At 39.1% G+C, this 19,072-nt stretch overlaps 2 protein-coding genes across 5 annotated transcripts in view; both read right to left on the minus strand.

Annotated features, from left to right (window-relative positions):
* The window catches only part of ABCA4 (ATP binding cassette subfamily A member 4), an 86,691-nt gene extending 78,506 nt beyond the window's left edge, over positions 1–8,185 (minus strand). For both annotated transcript variants that reach the window (XM_074832532.1, XM_074832531.1), the window contains exons 1-2: positions 8,094–8,185; positions 2,596–2,732 (exon numbers count right to left, since the gene is read on the minus strand). The gene's annotated coding sequence lies outside the window, so the exon portion shown is untranslated. The remainder of the gene's footprint in view (positions 1–2,595; positions 2,733–8,093) is intronic.
* Positions 8,186–10,426: 2,241 nt separating this feature from the next.
* The window catches only part of ARHGAP29 (Rho GTPase activating protein 29), a 53,393-nt gene continuing 44,747 nt past the window's right edge, over positions 10,427–19,072 (minus strand). The window contains exons 16-24 of one of the 3 annotated variants that reach the window (XM_074832538.1): positions 18,872–18,970; positions 17,235–17,398; positions 16,796–16,984; positions 16,502–16,639; positions 14,733–14,965; positions 13,670–13,976; positions 13,389–13,497; positions 12,905–13,024; positions 10,427–12,334 (exon numbers count right to left, since the gene is read on the minus strand). In XM_074832538.1, the coding sequence (XP_074688639.1) occupies positions 11,487–12,334; positions 12,905–13,024; positions 13,389–13,497; positions 13,670–13,976; positions 14,733–14,965; positions 16,502–16,639; positions 16,796–16,984; positions 17,235–17,398; positions 18,872–18,970 (2,207 nt within the window). In that variant the 3' untranslated portion in view covers positions 10,427–11,486. Of the gene's footprint in view, positions 12,389–12,904; positions 13,025–13,388; positions 13,498–13,669; positions 13,977–14,732; positions 14,966–16,501; positions 16,640–16,795; positions 16,985–17,234; positions 17,399–18,871; positions 18,971–19,072 lie in introns of all 3 variants that reach the window. The other 2 variants (XM_074832537.1, XM_074832539.1) reach the window with 2 other exon arrangements.

Here is a 19,072-nt window from a genome sequence, read left to right on the forward strand (position 1 = left end):
GAAAGCACTTCCTTCATGATAAGAATGGTGAAGTAGTAGAGCATGGGAGGGCTGTGGGGCCACCATTGCTGGAGATTACTCAAACCTCTATCAAGAATTACACAGGTAAAACTGCTCATGGATTGGATGACCTGTTGAGTCTCTCTTGCCACTATTCTTCTAGAATTTTGTTTCTGGAAAATCTATTAAGTGGAGGAGATTTTGTTTGATTTCAAGAGACAAGCTTTGGAAAACATGTCAAAATATTTTGGCCTAATGTGTCAATAAAGCATTAGTTAAAAGCATTAGATAAAAATCAGTAATAATTATTTGACTGTTTCAGAAAATCATCTCAGGTCTACATTTTGTGAACCAAAAAGGAATTTAGACCTCAACCAGGGAGGAGGGTGGCCAGCAATGGGGAAGGGCTGGCACCAGCCCTGACTTAACCCTGCTGGAAAGGTATCCTAAAAAATGTGCAGATCTCTTCTGACATACTGTGCATAGAAGAGACTGGAGCAGGATATTTAATGCCAAATTTAGCTAGAATTAGACAATAATAGACAATACTGAGATCCTAACCATGCATCGTGTAATTGAGAAGGGGACCAGTTTTGTTCTGGGAGATCTAGCTTCACATTGATTGGGTCTGAAGCCTGTTTCAACCTATTACAGGAGGAAACATTATTGAAGTCTTGACACTGAAACTAAAGAACTGAATAGAGAGGAGTAAGAAATTCTGTATCAAATTGGCTAAATGATAGTCCTTACAGAGTTTGCCACACTGTACTTGTGCAAAAAGGCAGCCAACCACGTGGTAACAGGCCCATTTTGCAAGCCTAAGTGTCAGAACACAGACATTTCTTTTTTCAGAGCTGACACCAACCTAGATTGCAGAGTGTACTCAGGAGACAGAAAAGGCTAAATTTTGACACATCCAAAATTTTTTCTCCTTCACCAAGTAATTGAAAAGAAGCACATGTAGTTCTTACTCCGACGTTTACCTAATCCAGGGCATTTCTTAGCAGTTAGCTGTTGGGAGGGTTTAGAATCCAGGAACAAAATCAGCTGAGTATCAAGGAAAGACAATACTTTTGCAGTTTCACTAGTGGCAGCAGGTTCTGCAGGTAAACAGGCTGATGGCTCCTAAGAACATTCTCACATGGAAAGCTGTCCTATATTGGTTGCAGGCAGCTCCCAGCAGTCACCAACTTGCAGCTGCTGTTAGTGTGGCAAGCCTGCCACTCCTCAGGAGTTTACAGCGAGGTTCCCTTCACAGAGTTGCCAACTATGGGCAGTCAGATGGTTTTCTGACACTCTCGCATAACCCAGGGCTCTCCAACCTGCCACTACTCTGAAAAATGAATCCTGCAGCTGAACAAACAAGGAAGAGCCAGTTTTGTTGCAGCTCCTCTCACCTTCCTCTAAACCCCAGGTGGACACTGCAATCTTTCTGCAACAGCTGTAAAAGGAAATTCAAGCCTTCATGTCAAGGCCATAAAAATCTGTAGTCTGTCCCTGGCCTGGCCTCTCCTCTTCCTCCTGGCTCTTTACTGAGCCATCCATCATTAAGAGTTAATATCTCAATGAGAGATTCCCTAGTAGTATAGAAAGTTTTATCTCATGTTCCTAAATCTCTCGCTGTGTATGACATACCTGCACCACCCTGTAACTTTCACTACTATTAGCAAGAAAATTTGTAGTGCAAGGCCATAAATGGGATTAGGATTGCTGGATAAAATGGTTGTTTGCATTTGTCCTGGAAAAATCTAGCTATTTTTCTGAGACTGAAAATATCGTAGTAAAGAAGCCCAAACCAATAACCTTAGGGAAAAAAAGGGCAGTAAGTAAGGTTATCCAGATTGTGCTTGCTATTTAACCTTTAAGGTGTTTTGCATTAAACCTTGCTAGTTACGTTTGTTGATAGTGATGGGGAGAGATATTCCTTATATGCAGAGTAACTCAATGAGAGACAATCTAATTAATATGCACAAAGTGCCAAAGGAATTACACTTTAAGAAAGCAACTACTAGATTGATTACCAAGATTAAGATTCTGCTAAATGAGTCAGAATTTAAAAGTACTTTTCCTTTTGGCCTAAACTAAGTTATGGCATTAATACATGAAGTGCAATCAACATATAAAAGAAAGATTCTGTTTTGCTCGTCAGACACGTGTTAGAATCACCTCTAATTTTAGGATGAATAAGACACATTTATATTTCCCTAGACTGCTTTGTTTATAAAACCTTCACTAGGAGCTAAAGGGAAAGAACCTTGCTTTCCTAAATGGAACAGTTTCACAAATGTGAGTATTACAGTGTATTAACCTTGTACCGCTTAGAAATGTAAATTAGACAGGTGAACATGAGACAGAAGTATAGAAAAAAAAGAACTTAAATGATGTAATCAGAAGACAGTGGACAGATAAGCCTCAGATTCTGTAGCAGCATAGAAAAAATAAGGAATAATTAATTTTCAATCCTGAAATATCCTTTCCTATCTGGGCACTACTCAGACTTACACAGAATTGCGTGGTTAAGATTCAAACTCTATTAATTTAAGTAGAGCAAAACACTAATAAAACAATGGATTAGGACCGTGATAAAAATAGTACCTAGCAATAATGTGTTGAGAACTCCACTTGGGCTCAGGAGGTGCATGAACTTCCGGAGTGATCAGTCATGGTGGAGATGTATCTTCATTCTTTAAAGGCAGCACCCTGCTCACAAAATCAGTGCTGGCTTGCGACAGCTGCAATTAGAAACAGCACAGGCACCAGAAGAAATTCAGTTTCCAAAAAAGCAAAGTTTATTAACATAGATATTAACCCCTTCCTAAAACCAGAAAAAGCCCCCCACATGTATGAACTGTTCATTCAGTTTTTCATTAAGAAGCGAATGCAAATTATGACTGTTGTTATTTAGAATGGCATATGCTTGCTGCCTGAAGACAACAAGCCCAAGGGATGCGACTTATACCCATTGCATATGAAAATCTGTGTTTTGTTGATTTTCCTCTTGCAGGAACTGTTTTCCTTTCCAGGGGGCTGACTGTAAGGGCCAACAAAAATAACTTGATTCTATCACCAGCATACTATCGAAGTGTGGGAAGACTCTTACAAAGCCCCAACTCAAGAAAATAAAAACCAGCACTTTTAAACTTTTTTCTCTTTTTTTCTTTTTTCCTAGCAGTTCATAGAATAATGATTTGCTGCATACATTCAGAAAGAAAACTCATATATTGTTGACAAAAGACAAGAAAGTGAAATAAGTAATTGGTTACATCAGTCATTACCACCAGTTTTAATACAGTATAATAAACACAAATACTGTTTTTAAATCAGTAGAAATAAATTAATTTAATTTTTATATTTAAAAAAAATCTAATTTCTCCAAGTTCAACCCTATTCAACCAAGCTCAACATCCAGGACAACATCAGAAGAAAAAAACCGAGAGTTAAAAATATCTTTAAACCACGAAGTAATAAAAAAGGCCTTTTCTCCACTCTTCTTCTGGCTTTGCACTTCAGCAGGGAAATATGGTGACAGCTTTTACCACCTAGACCTTCTTGCTAGACAGCACATATTCTAGTGTTACAGCTGGAATCACAAAAAGGTGTCTGGGTTAGGAATGAAGTTAACCATTTATTTCTCAGCTGATAGCACTGGAGGCTGAAGACAATCATGCAGTGAATCAGATACTTCTACATTTTACTTTATGTATGGTAACAGTGAGACCTGGAAATGAGATAAGTAAATTAGCATCATGTAGAGTAAGGTTTCATATTTTGACTGGCTGCCAACAACAAACAATAGCTCTTCCCTGACTTCATCCTGGAGGTTCAGTAGAACATTCCCAGCTTCCAGATTGCAAACAGCAGTTAGCAAAGGGTCCTCTTACCCTGCTTACACTATATCAATTACACCTTATTATCAAAAGCTATCAAGAATTTCTCTCAACTATTTATTTAAGCCATTGTCTTCTGAATTTAATCATTACCTACAATATGTTCCTGTTTTTTCTGAGGAGCCTGAGCTCCAGGGTTACTGACATATCACAGACTTCCTCATTACCATCAGGTTAAGAACAGTGCAACATGTTCTTAATTTTCAAATTCTTTAATATTATCATGACAAACAAGTATCACCCTTGGTAACTTTATTAGCAGATTCGTTCAACTATGTATCTGCTTATATGGCCTTTAAGAAGACAGAAGTCTTTTCCACTACCTCAAAATTTACCTCATGGGATTTTCAATACTTTCTCTAAGCTCCACTTGTTTCATGAAGGTGGCACAAGAGTTTTGTTTCTATTGGCGACAATGTTTGAGAGACAGGGAATTTCTTCTAGGCTTTCTAGACAAATCAGAACTGCAGTAACTGGAGAAGATGGTATTTCTTCAACCCCTTCATTTTCACAAATTATTCTGACAAAATTAACATCCTTGCTGTTGCTGTACTTCCCTTGTGAAAGGCCTGGGAAGTTTGCTCTTGTGACATCTGCATGTGCAGAAATATAGGTAGTTCAGTACATTTCTTCATAGGTGATCACTCTCTAAGAACAAAGGCAGTGAGACACAAAAGTAACTGTTTCACAACACCACTACAAGAGGAAGAAAATTTTCATTCTTCTCATCTTCAATTCTGTATTTTCTAGTTAGCAAGCTGCAAGGTCACATAGGTATACATTTAGCTAAAAACAACATGACCTTAATGTGTGTTCAGACTCAGACCTCCAGAGATGCATTCAGAGAGCTTTACAACCAGCTCTATCCTACTTCAACTAATATTTACTAGATCAAGTTACCTATTAGTATTAAATGGCTCATTTCACATCTCCAACATAAATTACCCCCAAGTATCATGGTCAGATCCAGAAGCAAAAAAGCACCGAGTGAACAACAAATTCTTTATAGATTTTCATCTGTAAGGGCTGAGAGACAGCAATGCAGCAAAACCTCCTCCCACCAGTGCTCATGCCAGGCAATAGCTCTGTATAAACATTATTGCAGCTTCCCTCACTGCCTCGCTGTTACTGTTCTTCAAAGTAGAAGTTGAACACCAAGCCAGCCTTCATTGTTTAAAAAAAGGATGTGGCAGTGTTTACCTGTTTCTTTCTCCTTCACAGGGCTTTGGGGAGACCTTTGAGAATCCTCCATGAAACTTCGTTTCACTGAATTTAACAATCTGGTTTTACACAGACCACAGTGCAGCTCTGACAGCAGAGTGCTGCACTCAGCACACTGCTTCCTTCCCAGCGCCATCTCAGGACCTTCAAGCCTCTGCACAGATTTGCCGCCTAAACCACTGCCTTTAACCTGGCTTCCTTCGCAAAGGATGACATGGCAACCTCCTCTTTTACAAGTGGCTCTAATCTAATTTCTGTTGGACATATGTTCATATCACAGCTGAGACTCATCCTTCTACAATTTTGACAGAGAAACAAAGGGCTTTATAAAGCCACAGAGGGAAGTCTCTCTAATTAATGGCAGTGCAAAGCAGAGAAACTAGTGCTGCTGCTGCTGCTCGGCTGTAGGTTGTTTTTAAGCACTACGACTACGTCTGAGGCAATCAGACAATTCAGTAGTTTTATTCAGCAAACAAACATTTCAACCCTGAGATTCTAAGACAAGTTATTTCAAGAAAATGGATCATTTTTTTGCTGCCTGCATGTACACAGAGAGCTCTACAGATTAAACTAATCTCTCCTAATTAGATTTTTTACATCACAATTGGATGATGGTAGGATATATTTGTTTTCTATGTTCAACTACATCAGCTGTGCCTGTGACCCATTTTTGCTTTTAAAGCATGGGATCTTTGAAAATAAACAGAGAAAGCTTATGTGGGGGGCCGATCATTTCACACAGGAGGGGAAAACAGTTCAGTTTATGGAGCACGCTGCACAATTTCTCTGGTAGCTCTATCCACAGTTGTCACTATCACTCAGGGATTTCCTAATGATCAGTAGTTTGTTGCCAGCAGCAGCAAAAAATGAGGTGTTCCATTTATGTACAAGAATGTAATGAAAGCAATGAGTGGAAATAGAGATGTAGTGATAGTTCTTACATTATGCCTACAATAGATATCTGATAACGTAAAACTTCCCTGTGATGTACTTCATGAACACCTATATGTAATACATAAGGTCATATGGTATGCGTGTTCTGTTATCCCCTCACCTACATATGCCATAGTTTTAACAGCTATATTAAATACCAGTGTTTTATCAGTTTTCTTATTTCCAGGCTTATTCCTGACTTTTGACTACAAAGTCAAATCTGGTTAAATGCTGTTTGTCCAGCAAATTATAAAAACATCCCTAGTAAACTCTCCAGCAACACAAAGATTTCTCTAAAATTAATAGAATTTAAAAATTAACTGAAAAGAGAGCTTTGAAAATATGTACACTCATGTACTGGGTGTGCTCATGGGTCAACTTCTGATTTACAGGAATAATGCTTTCCACTATCCAGTTTCTTAACTGGGTGAGATGTTCTTTTTTACAAATGCAGAAAAGCACATCCCTAGACACAGCCTCACTAGAAAGCTAACACAATTAATGCTAACACAGTTTTGCCCAGGCAAACCGCAGGAGTGCGTGTCTATAAACATATCTTATATAGATAAATGGATACACCTATGTGTGTGTGTGTAGAGAAAACTATACATACACAGCCTGGGGTTTTCTGAGTTCAGATAAATTTTGCACCCAGCTATCAGACTGCTGGGGAAAACCCAAGCTAAAGGTTTTAGAATTTTTCCTAATGTGTTTCAGAGGCCTCCGTCTCTGATCTAGGTAAGGAGTGACCTTAAGGACAACAATGAGAAATTCTGGCAAGCTAGAGCCAAATGGTATTTCTTGGATATGGGTGCTAGTAAAAAAAAATAAAGGAGACTGAAAGTGAGGAAAGGAGTTGCACTGCCTGAATAGATGACAAAGAACAAGCTGCAAAGAAAGAGTGCATAAAAGCTGGTGGAAGCTGTATTATTCACAAGGTTGCTGAAATAATGGTTCAAGGTTCAATACTGCCAAGAAGTCAGAGAGACTAACCAAAGGGCCAGTGAAATCTCTGTTTGAAAGGTGTATTTCCAAGAATCAAAATCAGAATCAGACTTCCACACGTCGCAATGCGGCATCTTAAACAGATCCTGTCCATGTACAAACCCAGTAGTGGGCTGATCACCCCAATCTGTGGTTAAACAAGCACAAAGCGCACCAAGTGGTAACTCAGAGAAGCAAGTTTTCTACTTCTGGCATAATCCAGTTTACTTCACATACACGCTCTTCTGCCATCCAGCAGCATAAGGGCTGAGTGGGGATTTCCCTAGCATTCACCTTCCTCAGGCATTTTATGTTTTGAAAGATTTTCTCTTACCTGTGAGTGAAAACACTTTTCAAAGATCCCATGCATCTCTGAATTAGAAACAGAACTCCCCTCTCTCTCCAAAGATAAATGGGCATGCAGATAGAACATTTTATTCAGAAAAGCTTGTCTCCAAAGCATCCTCCAGTGAAACTTATTTCCATGTTGACATGTTTATATAAAATAGCATTGTTTGTAAACACTCCCCCCCCCCCCTTTGCTAGTTGAAAGTTTAAATAGTTTGTCTCATTTTCCCAACATATTAAATCTATGGGTACATTTACAAGTGGGATGGCCCAGTACAAGCAGATTTATAGTGAAACAGTGAGTGCTGAGGACCCGGCACCCACACACTTCATGTCTGCAGTTTACTTCAGATGAGCTCCAGTCTGGCCCCATGGACTGAACGTGCAGTAGCAGCTGCAGCACATCAGCAACACTGCTAAGGCACATTCCAGTTTAGTCTCATCCAAAAAGAATCAAGTTTTCTGAGATCACTGTACCTTGAACCACAGCAGTAAGCAGAGAAGTCACTTAAAAAGTATAAACATGCTCTGAACTAAGTTACCAATGTTAGCATATGCACACTAACTGCCTTCCCAGAGCATTTTGTGTCAGCTGTCAAATGAACGCAATTAGGCCTCTGATACACTACAGAGGCTAAAGAATTAATGGACTTGCATGTAAAACAAAGACTTCTTAAATAGAAGCAATAAAAATCTGGAAAATTTGCCACAAAAGCTTACCTTATGTGTGAGCAGTACCGTACTATGCGAAAGGTTTCTGCAGGAACGTTCAGCTTGGCTGCAAAGAAACACATATCTTAAATGCAGTTTGCACTTGCAGAATAACACTGCTCAGTTGTAAGGAGATTGTTTTAATCCCCTGATTGATACAGAACAGCTCAATCTGCGAGTTTAAGGACTCCTGAATAAAAATCCTCCCAAATATCCAACATAACCACCACAAGTGCAATTAAGTCTGTACTAGGAGGCTGGTATTTCTGAAGGTGTTTTTTCATATCTGAACAAACCCTGTATTTGAGAAAATAGTCTCAGAAGGGTAGTTCTGGTAGCATTAGGGGCCCTGCTAAACAAACAGCTGTCATGACTAATTAGGTCAGCGATTTATGGCAGTCAGTACTCTGCCAAAGCTTTAAGAGGGATGAGGCAGTGCATTACGACTTCAGAAAACGCAATTACCAGGAAAACCTGACACAAAAAGTTTTCCTCCCCAGCAGGCAAGCCGCAGGGTGCTGGCACTTTGCATGACCCAGAGCCCTGTCACCTAGGACAGGTGGGTGGGATTACTGCAATTCAGTCGGGGTGAAGCCATTTCAGACGTAAGACTTCGGGAAATCTGCATGAGAAGCGAAACAAACAATAGGAACCATTAGTAACATTTCCAGTCAAAAAGAAAGCCGGAGTCTCTTCCACTAGGTTTAAGGCGCTGCTGCCGCGGCCGGTCACGTCCCACCTCGGCCGCAGCCGGTTCCTCACGGTTCTGTCCCGCGCTGGCAGGTGGCGGCCGCCCCCACCCCAAGTCAGCTGAGGCGTTTCCTCACAGGCAGGGGAAGGCCTCAGCGTACCGGCCCGAACAAAACGCAGCCTTGACGTCAAGGTGTAAACATTTACAAAAATTTAGAAATTAAGAAGTCACACACTGGCCCTTAAACCACTGCCTCCCAGCTCCCCCACAGGCTTCCCCGTCCCCTGCTCTGGCGGGAAGGTTCTGGAAGCACCTTCTGCCCCCACACCGCAGCCCTCCTGTGGTGTTACCAGCCTGGGTAGCAGGGTGACAACTCTCAAATAAGCTTCAAAGGTTTTAATTTCACAAGAAGTGCACTTGCTACTTCACTTATATTGCATAAAAAGTGTCAAAGACATAAAGCAGGGACACAATCTCTCAAAAGCGATTTTTTCATAAAATAATGTTGTTTCATGAGACACCGGCATGCAGAAGGGTGCTGTGCTCTCCCGCTCCCGGTGGAGCCTGCCAGTAGCTGCCTGGCTATGGGAAACTGAACAAAGACCTGAAGTACATTTAAAACAGCAGAAACCTTTCATGCTAGCAAAACGTGGAAGCAGATGGTACATAAAAAGCAATATGGTAACAACCAGTAGTAACCGGTATTATGACATGGTTGCAAAACACTCCCCTCTGTTTCTCACAGATTAATATAGACTAGAGTAATTCTCCACCTCAGCAGCCTGCTCTGGGGGAGTACTGGAGACCCTCCATCCAGCTAGATGAACAGCTTTTATTACAATTTCTTAAGCTGTTAGCATATTCAGTGTTAGATATATGCTAAAATATTTAATAATATAGCAAGATAATAGATTTAATGGTAGTTCACAAATTAATTTGCCATCTTGTGGCCCTAATCTATACTGATCATCACCATCTTTTCACAGCTGTGCTATGAGGTTCTGCTACAATGCCTGTAATGTTTCATTAACACTATTTCTGCTCAATAGTCACTTGTGTGGGGTTCAGCTCTCCATTCTCAGAAGTGGAACAAACTCCCATCTACGTCAAGAAGCCTTTAACCTCCTCTTATTTTATTATGCAACTCACCATACCAATCCAGGCAGATAGCTGCACCTGGCATCTTCAGCTTCTCTGTACTATGAGGTAGCTCTCCAAAGAAATGGCTCCTAGCACAGCCAGAACCATCCAGTGGTAGCATGGGCTCTGCCACAAGTGCAAGCCATGCTTCCATGGAAATGTGACAAGGAATCAGAAGTTCAGCATTGCGAATTTAGTATCTTTTGTTCTGGAAACTAAAATCAGGTTACATCCACTGAATGCAGTGTGGGATTTTATTTGGGGTATTTTCAGAAGACAGGCAAAGGGAACGGAGTAGGAAAGTCCAGTATATTTTATGCTGTAAAAACAGAAAAGCGATTCTTTTCTGTCCTCTGAGAGTCCTCTTAGTTCTTTTATCTGTAGAAAGTACCATGCTAAAATAAAATACCTGTAACTCTACAGTATGTGAGAAAGGGTCAAGATGTAATCTCAGTAAGCAAAGTGCGCCGCCCCCCATCCCCAGAAGACAGATGCAGCACAGTACTACTACTGCAAAGGCCAAATGTCTGTATTTTAATAAGTTAGAAGAAATCCAGATATAGAAGCCATAGAGTCACTGAAATGTTAACAAGTTAATATATTTTAAAGCAAATATAACACAGTGTACACATAAAAACCATTTAATACAAAGTGAAAACCATTAGATGCACCTACTAATGCAGATTTTTGGTTATTTTCAGCTCTTTCACTGAAACCCAGAAACAATGCTCTTCATTTCAGTTACACCAGGTTAAGTGGTGAAACTGATCTACAGCAAGCAAATCAGTGCCTTTTCATTCACCTGGGAAAGACAGCACCACTGCAACTGGTAGTCTCTCCAGAAGGGCATCCAAACGAAACAGGCTGTGCACATTTGCCCCACTCACTAAGCTATACAAGAAACCAGATGTGGATTGATTGCTGCTTCTCAAAAGTAAAGCTCAGTAAGTGCATCCTTGCTGTACAAAAAAAATATTAAAGTGACAACATAGAAAACTGGCAACAGATAATCATGTCTGCCTAAAATATACACATATGATACATAATTATGGGCCATGCTGGCCAGTACGTAAGTCTATTCAGAAGCAAAGCTTTAATTGCACAGATTAGAAAACTGAACAAATGCTTTTACAGAGCAAAGCACAAGCTTTGGTTTATGCTTAGACAGTGAACATTAAACCTTCCATTTTTATTAGAATGTCTATGATGAAAAATGGCTCCTTTCACTGCTACATGCAATAGTTGTTTCTCTATGAATAAGCACTCCATTCCATACAATGAAATGAAGCTCAGTGTCTTATTTAATGAACCCATTAGCTGTATCTAGACTGGGAATGCATTAAATCTTTACAAAAAGCTACTGAATTACAAAAAGTTTGACTTGCTTCCTTCACAATTCCCCAGCCGCCGCCGCCCCCCCCCCCCCCCCCCCCCCCATTTTTAAAATGCTGCATATATAAAAATAACTCCGATATGGCACAGAAGTGGGATTCTCAAGGAAAGGCAAAAGGGCAAAAGGAAGCCTCCACTGGCACCATCAATAAATTGCATGCAGTCCAAGAATTTGCACCCTATACAAAATGAGCTTCCCTGTGTTCCAGTTCTTGGATCCTTTTTGGTCTCAGTCTCTGGTAAGTAGGCTTCAGATCTGTGGGGTGAATATCCTCTGAGCTAGTTTTTTGTTCATTTGTGTTTTGTTCAGGATCACCTGATGGAATTGCAGAACTCCTAGCCAGTTTCACAGTATTATCCTGGTGAAGCACAGAGCTAGCACTGGTTGCTGCACAAGCTTTAGCAAAAGAACCCTCTTCATTTTGTTTTGATTTGTTAGAGGGTGGTTTATAAAATGTCCCTGGAGGTGGCTGCAATGTTCTTGGTGCCCTGAAGACAGCAAGAGGATTGGCATCAGGACCATTACCTTCTGTTGCTGTCCTTCCTGACCTGACAGAAACAGAATATGGCTTACTAGGAAGCATGGCATTAGCTGAATTGTTACCAATGCTGCATGATGGAGATAGGACACCTGCAGTTCCACTCTCAAGTGCTCGGTTCTCCTGGGGTACATTAGTCATGATCATAGCTGTCCTTGCTGTGATATCGTACTGTTTATATTGCTTGTCCCAAGTTTTTCGCAGTGTCTGGGTGTCATAACAAGGAAGTCTGCAGCAGGTGTTAACAGCAGGGAATGCCTTCACCTCTGAAACTTCTTCAATAGTAGGGCTCCTGCCAAGCTTCTCTGGACTTACTGCTCCTGTATTTCGTGAATTTCTTTCATTCAAAACACATGGAGGAAGTATTCGGTCTACAGGCAGGCTCACAGGGCGAGTAGCTGGTTTTGTCCTTGGAACCCGCAATGGAACTTTGGTAATCTGACGGTTAGGTTTTGCAGGAAGTAAGTTAATTTTACAGCTGTCTTCACCTAGAGAAACAAATGAATCACTGTCCCTCTCTGAAGCTGGACTCACAGCATCACCTAGAAACACACAAATAGATGTGACTGGATCTTTGCACCAAATATAAAGAGAAGTCAGCAAGACTTTTGCCAACAGAATATGGACTTCATTAATGATCCGTTGACAGTTGGTATTTTAACGGGATAACAGTTTTTAGGTATACCTTGTATACATACTAGAGTATCCTACTCTAACCAAATGTTAGCATTAAAACACATACTGTACAGATCTAACCAAGACACTGAGGAGAAAACAGGCAAAGAGACACTGCACTTTTTTTTTTTGGCTAGTGCTTTCCAATTCCTGAATATTTTCAGTTTTAATAAGTTTCAGAATGTTGCACTGTTAATGTACATGACGCGACTGAACTGTTAACACCAGCTGCAATTCAGTATAATTAAAAGGGATCATGTACAGTTACTCCTAAATAAAGCAGATGAAATCATACCTACATTAAAACAAACCACTGTAGTAGCACAGGCAGATAAATGGAAAAAAAAAAATCTTATAAAAGATTTATAGTTAAGTGAGCAAACCTGGCTTTTTTGGAGCAGAAATATTATTATCCAAGATGCTGGTAGCTGATGATTCTGTCAGAGAATTACTCTTCCCAGAGCCTTCTGGTTTAGTTCCAGTGAGTGACAGTGATACACATTCTGGGGGAAAACAATGGTCAAAACATGTTAATTTCTGGATATTGGTTTGCAGCATCATTGTGAATTTCAGAAATCCACAGTCACAGCATAATTATCTTCTTTTTTGTATAAAAGGGAGAAACCAAAACATTGTTGTGTTCTCTTACCAAATACTTTAAGCTCTGATTCCATAAACACAAGTTTCTTGAAAGCCTTTAGAAAGATTTAATTCTCTGTTCCTCTTACAAAAACAGTGTATCAAACAGTGATAAGCAGGTTTTATCACTTGCTTCTTTGTCTAAAGAGAAGGGCCGCATGCACTATAATCTAATGCATCCATGACTTCTTATTCACCCACCCCAAGACTTAATACAAGTGCACTAACCAGTTACAGATGTATCTACTTGTTCTTTTATATTCTTGCTATTGTTTGATTCCAAAAACAGTGCAGCTGTTTCTGAAGCTCTGCTTTCACTTGGAGCTATTAGAATACCCTGTTAACAAAAGTCAAAGCAAAAGTAAATGAGAACTCAAAAGGAAAGGCACTCCTTAACAAAAAAACCCCACAAAGATTTAATAGAAATGTGCCCTGGAACACTGCAGCATTTGACACAAAAGTTAAGATGGCACAGGTAACATTGTGGTAGCACAAGAAGAGTCACTCACTTCCTTTACAGCAATAAATGACTTCCTCTGCTGCTGGGGCTCCCTCTCTTCCGCTGATAAAGCAACTCTGACTGTAACGGCAGTTTCTTCAGACTGCGATGTGCTCAGAAGTGGTTTCAGTGAAACATCAAATATCTTTTCATAGTATGTTATGAGCAGCTCCACTACCCGAGCCTGATACGGGTAATCCACAAGTGATGACAGAGAAACTGTAGCATCTGTTTGACGTGGCCTGATCAGAGTTGGACCAAATATTATGCCAAGGTTGCTGGCTGACATTTTATTTTCATCAGACTGTTCTGTAACCCTGCATAAAGAGGGAAAAAACCCCACAAACCCCAAGAGTTAGAGGGTTTTACTACTTCAGAACTATTTTAGATATCAAAATATTATCATGTCTAGAGAGGCTAACAGACAATAAACAAACTGAAGGTGGGTTTGGTAGGCAGGCAGAATCTTCACTGCAGACTGCATTTAACAGCAGCTTGGACTACGTGCTTTCCAAACAGGGCTTTTTTATGTCTATTTGGTTGATGTTTGTGGCTATTTGACATTTCTGGGGTTGGGGAAAAAATGTGTCTCATTCTCATTAATATAGCTGTGGCCCAATAGTACCATTTTTATTGGTAGTAATCAGCTTGGTACAGCCTCGTCACACATCATCATACAATCCAGCATTTAGAGGAAAAGGAAGTGAAATGTAACTGGAGAATGGTTATTAACAGACACAACACAAGTTTCAGTTTTCTGTTAACAGCCACCAAATCACTGCCCTTATCTGGGTCATATCTTGATTTAAATCACACCTAGGTCCCCGCAGCCACTAGTTACTACTTGCTAGCAAAGAAATCAAGAATAGTGGAGCTGAGCTCTTTCCCTCCTTTCTTTCCATTTCATATTCTTCTCTCACCCGAGAATTCATTACATTAGAAAAATGTCTTCTAAAGGCATACATGACAACTTTCTCTACAGTCATCTAAAGGGTACAAGAGCTTCCTAGTACACCGCATGTAGCAGTTTGTTTATTTTTCAACATCACTTTGCATTTAAAGTCTTTTCTCACCTGTGGAGGTGTCCAATAAGGTACTGAAGAGTGTTATAGTTTGGTACAGGCAGTTGTTTCAGAAGATCTTTAATTTTAATAATGATCCTATTCAGTTCAATACAGATTGACTGTCTTTTCTTTGATTTGGGGCTAGCTTGTTTAGCATCCAATTCCTCATTAACATTCTGGCTTTCTTTTGCAAGTCCAATGAACTCATTGTAAAGCCGAAACAAAATCAAGGGTTCTGGAAGCTGAAGAAATAAGAACATTTCAGAAAAATACTCAAGCCTGAATTTTAACTTGTTTCTTTCCTGCTTTTCTTCAACTTTGTCTGGCCTAATATCTTTTCTTAGGTGATGACATTGTTTAATCCTTGCTCATTAGCTGAAACCATAATTTGTCAAATCCAATCCCAGGTAAGAACCACTCCTCCCTATACCTTTCTCCAGAAATCTTTTGCTACCCCTTTCCTGCAATAGCTTCAAGACTGAGCATTTATCAACACAGGTACAGATTTCAAGAAAGCGATTGCTATGAGGGAGGGTGTTACACTGCATATGCACAAATACCATAATAGAGCTGTTATTTTTCCAGTCTTTGATAATATATTACATGTGGTTTCAGTTTGGTCCATATTCCTTTTTTTAAAATTGGATTTTAGGTCACATAACATTAATTTTTAATTGTGATTTAAATATTCTCTTAGTAGGAAAATGAACGTTAATAACCCAAAAACGGACAAAACCCTCAAACCTGACCTGGCTATTTACATTGCATTGCTCCAGCTTAGATAAAAGCAAAAATTATGAAGACTAGATAAAACTCAAAATAATTAGTTTTAATAATTAGTCTCAAATAGGGTTTAACTCAGGATTCTATCTAAAAATGTCTTAACTGCATGTTTCTAGCACTGTTCCTGCATTTAAAATGAGCAGGTTTACCTAAAAACCACACCAACAGATCAGCTACAAAGGAAATAATAAGACCAGAAGAACATGTGTTATTTGAATTTTTTTAATTATGAGCTCTATTCAAAATGCAGCACAGTGCCTCAAACTGGTACCCCAGTATAATGTATAGAATATGCTACTTTTTTACTTGAATAAGTAGGCAGAGTACATCTTTGCAATTCCTCAAAAGCCCTTAACTTAATGGTGATGATCACAGCATTGGAATTCTCATCTGTGACAGCCAGTGTAAAGAAGAGGACAGGGCCATGCAGCTAAGGATTATTTCTTTCAAGGTTTAAAAAGTTTTCAGAGTGACTCGGTAATTTCACTGGGCAACACCCCAGCCTCATTTTTTCAGATACATACTGCAACTGTTCTGGAAAACTCAATCATGAAGCTTTAGAGATCATTTTGAAGAAAAATATTCATAACCCCTCCATAATGAACACATCACCGTAACCACTATATGTGCATTTCATTAAATTTTTGTTAGCATCTGTCTGCATGAGGCAAGAATATGGGAATGTTCTAAACTTCACGTAAGACAGGAAAATTCAGTAACCAGAAAGGTTTTAGAAATAAAAGCTTCACTACAATTGGATAAACAAAAGCTTGTTCTATGTATGGTACTAGTATTTAAAGAGACATTATGCCCATGTAGATTACAGACTGTAATACCAGCAGCTTTCCCTCTCCCTGTCACGGGCTCCATGTGAAATAAAGAAGCCTACTGCAAATACACAAGGACTGCCGAAGGGGATTTTTTTTTTTCCCCTCTTGTACTGAAGAAATATACTACAGTACTTTGGTTTTCCATCTGACCTCTCAAGTACATACCTGGCGGAGATACAACTTGAGAACATTGCTGATATCATGTGCATAGAGTTCTGAGAGCTCAACCAAATCCTTTCCATTTTCAAAAGCTTGACAAAGCTTTTCAACTCTTGATTTGGCTCCATTCACACGATAGATGCCCTGACATTAAGAGACCAGCAAAACCCTATTTTAATTTGAAAGGCAAGTGTAAAACGTATATGATATCAACAGTACAGCATTAACATCTTGAGAAGAGATTTTATTTTTTTAAAAAGGTTGTTCATACTTAAGTTTTATAAACAAACTTGAGCATACCTTGACATTCAGCGCTCTACTTTCAATTTCTGATGTACACTTTTTGATGATGAAAGGGATGCCATCGGGAACATTTTTAGCAGCTTGGGCAAATTCCACTCCAAACAAGTGAAGCCTTCCATGAAGTTTTTTGTGCCCACATTGAATAGCTAAAGTCTCTAAACATTTTTTATGGCATGCAAGTGAACACTACAGGGGAGGAAAAAAAACCACATGGTTTGATACAATCTGACACCATAAGAAATATCTCTGCTGTTTGTTACCCCATACATAAGCAAAAGAAAAGATCTATTAGCCTGCTGTGCTTTTGCTTTAAGTTCATGATGATTCTAAGAAGCTGCAAAGTCCGTACTTTTTATACGGAAAAATAATGCAGGTTTCCAGAAGTCCCGACTTTACATAAATCTCAAGCAGCAGTTTAAACAACTTTTCAACTTACCTCCTCACATTCAGCTCCATGAAATACCACTAAGCTGTCACATTCTCTGCATTTAGATGGAGCTCTCAGCTTCCGTAGTTTGTGTGTTTGTGCTGCTTTGGACATATTAGCATTTCTAAAAGGTCCTGGAGAATTTGCAGTTTCAGATGTCAGATCATTTACACCTGGAGAGAATTTCCCTGTTACAGTCATTCTAATATCTGCTATTGAGATAGAGTATTTATTCTGATTTTTTAGAACCATGCTGCAGAACGCAGCATTCTGTAAGTAATAGCAACTACTGAAGTAATGAAAAACATTTCGATCACAAGGAAGAAAAACAATGCCTCAGTTCACATAACAGACCCACTAACTATCAAATCATCTTACATAAAAGTGGAATCAAACAATTAGTTTTGCATTTTTAAGTATTTCCATTTTCTCCTGTATTAATGGCATGTGAAAATATTAAGACATTTAATTCCAACTGCCCTGCAGTTCATTCTATATATTTCAAAATTCTGTACTAGGGGATGAAAGATGCCATTATGGTTTTGGCCTGTAGTGTTTCTGAAATACTTGAAAAAGAATACTCTGAAGCAGGTAAGAATTAACACATGCTCACAGCAGAACCCATATAAAATAAAAAAGAGTCACTGATTTTCAGTCTCCTGTGAAAACATCAAAATATTTTCTAAAGGATTCTAAAACAGAATAGCAACTGGTGCTTTTTGTGAACAATTTTTTTTCAAGCAGTTTGCTTAAAATGCTATCAACCTTTGTTTTACAGATAAAAACTTAAAATTAACAGTTAATTGCCCAGAAATCTTCTTAAAAGCTCAAGTATTGATTAAACAGTACCACTCCAAGTGAAAGTTTGCATTCATTAACATGTTGTCATGCTTTAAATCTGGACCTAAATTAGTATTGTTAACCACAGGCTGACTCCTAGAAGGCAAAGTATACATTTAGGAATAAGGACTAACTGAAGGATTTCCTAAAGGCTTTACTGAACAAGTGCCACAAATATTTTAGAACTAGTTTAAGTACTGCAGACATACCAGAGAACTATTTATGATAATTCAGTTATTCAGGTTTCAGTACCTGTGGCAACATTGTCTTTATACAGTCAAAATTCATTTGAAAATTAGAAATGGTCTGGTCAAATCTGGGACAGACATTACCAAACTTGCTTATTGAAGTTGAAAAGGGTAAAATCTCAGTTATTACCCTAAACATTTGGATCCACTTTTTTCCAGTTTGCCAATTACCAACTCTCTGTATCTGTGCATTTCACTTCAAAATTTCGAAGTGATCGTACATACCTCAGTGCCATGCAGCTAATTTTAAATGTCTGGAGGGAATGGTTAATGGATCATTTGTGTTTACTTCAGGAGGGTAAAGACACTAGAAATGTTCAAAGGCTGCCCATATACTTAATCTAAATATATGAAAACAATTCTGCACCACTTCATTAAAATGACCTAAACATTATTCTTCAGCTCTCAACCTCAAGTGGATGCACACTGTATTGAAAAGCATTGCTGTTGGTAATCACAGCCTTGTTAATGTACTTTTCTTAAGCACATTAAAAAGAAAAGCCACACTTTACAACAAAAAGCATCTTCTGGGGACTTCAGGTATGGAAACAACATTACCACAGTCTGAAGGAGATGGTGGCTCTCTTTCATCAAGATCATCTGCAGATGACATAGTACCAGTGGAAGGTGTTCGGGGAAGTCGTCTTTTAAAATCCCCTAGCAGATGAGAAAAATTTTCAGGAAGCTATAAGTATCAGTTCCACCCAACTACTCATTTTCATTATAGGCTCTGTCCAACACTTGCTAAACTAACTAATG

Source organism: Strix aluco, chromosome 8 (assembly GCF_031877795.1).
Source record: "Strix aluco isolate bStrAlu1 chromosome 8, bStrAlu1.hap1, whole genome shotgun sequence".
In the NCBI taxonomy this organism is placed as follows: domain Eukaryota; kingdom Metazoa; phylum Chordata; class Aves; order Strigiformes; family Strigidae; genus Strix; species Strix aluco.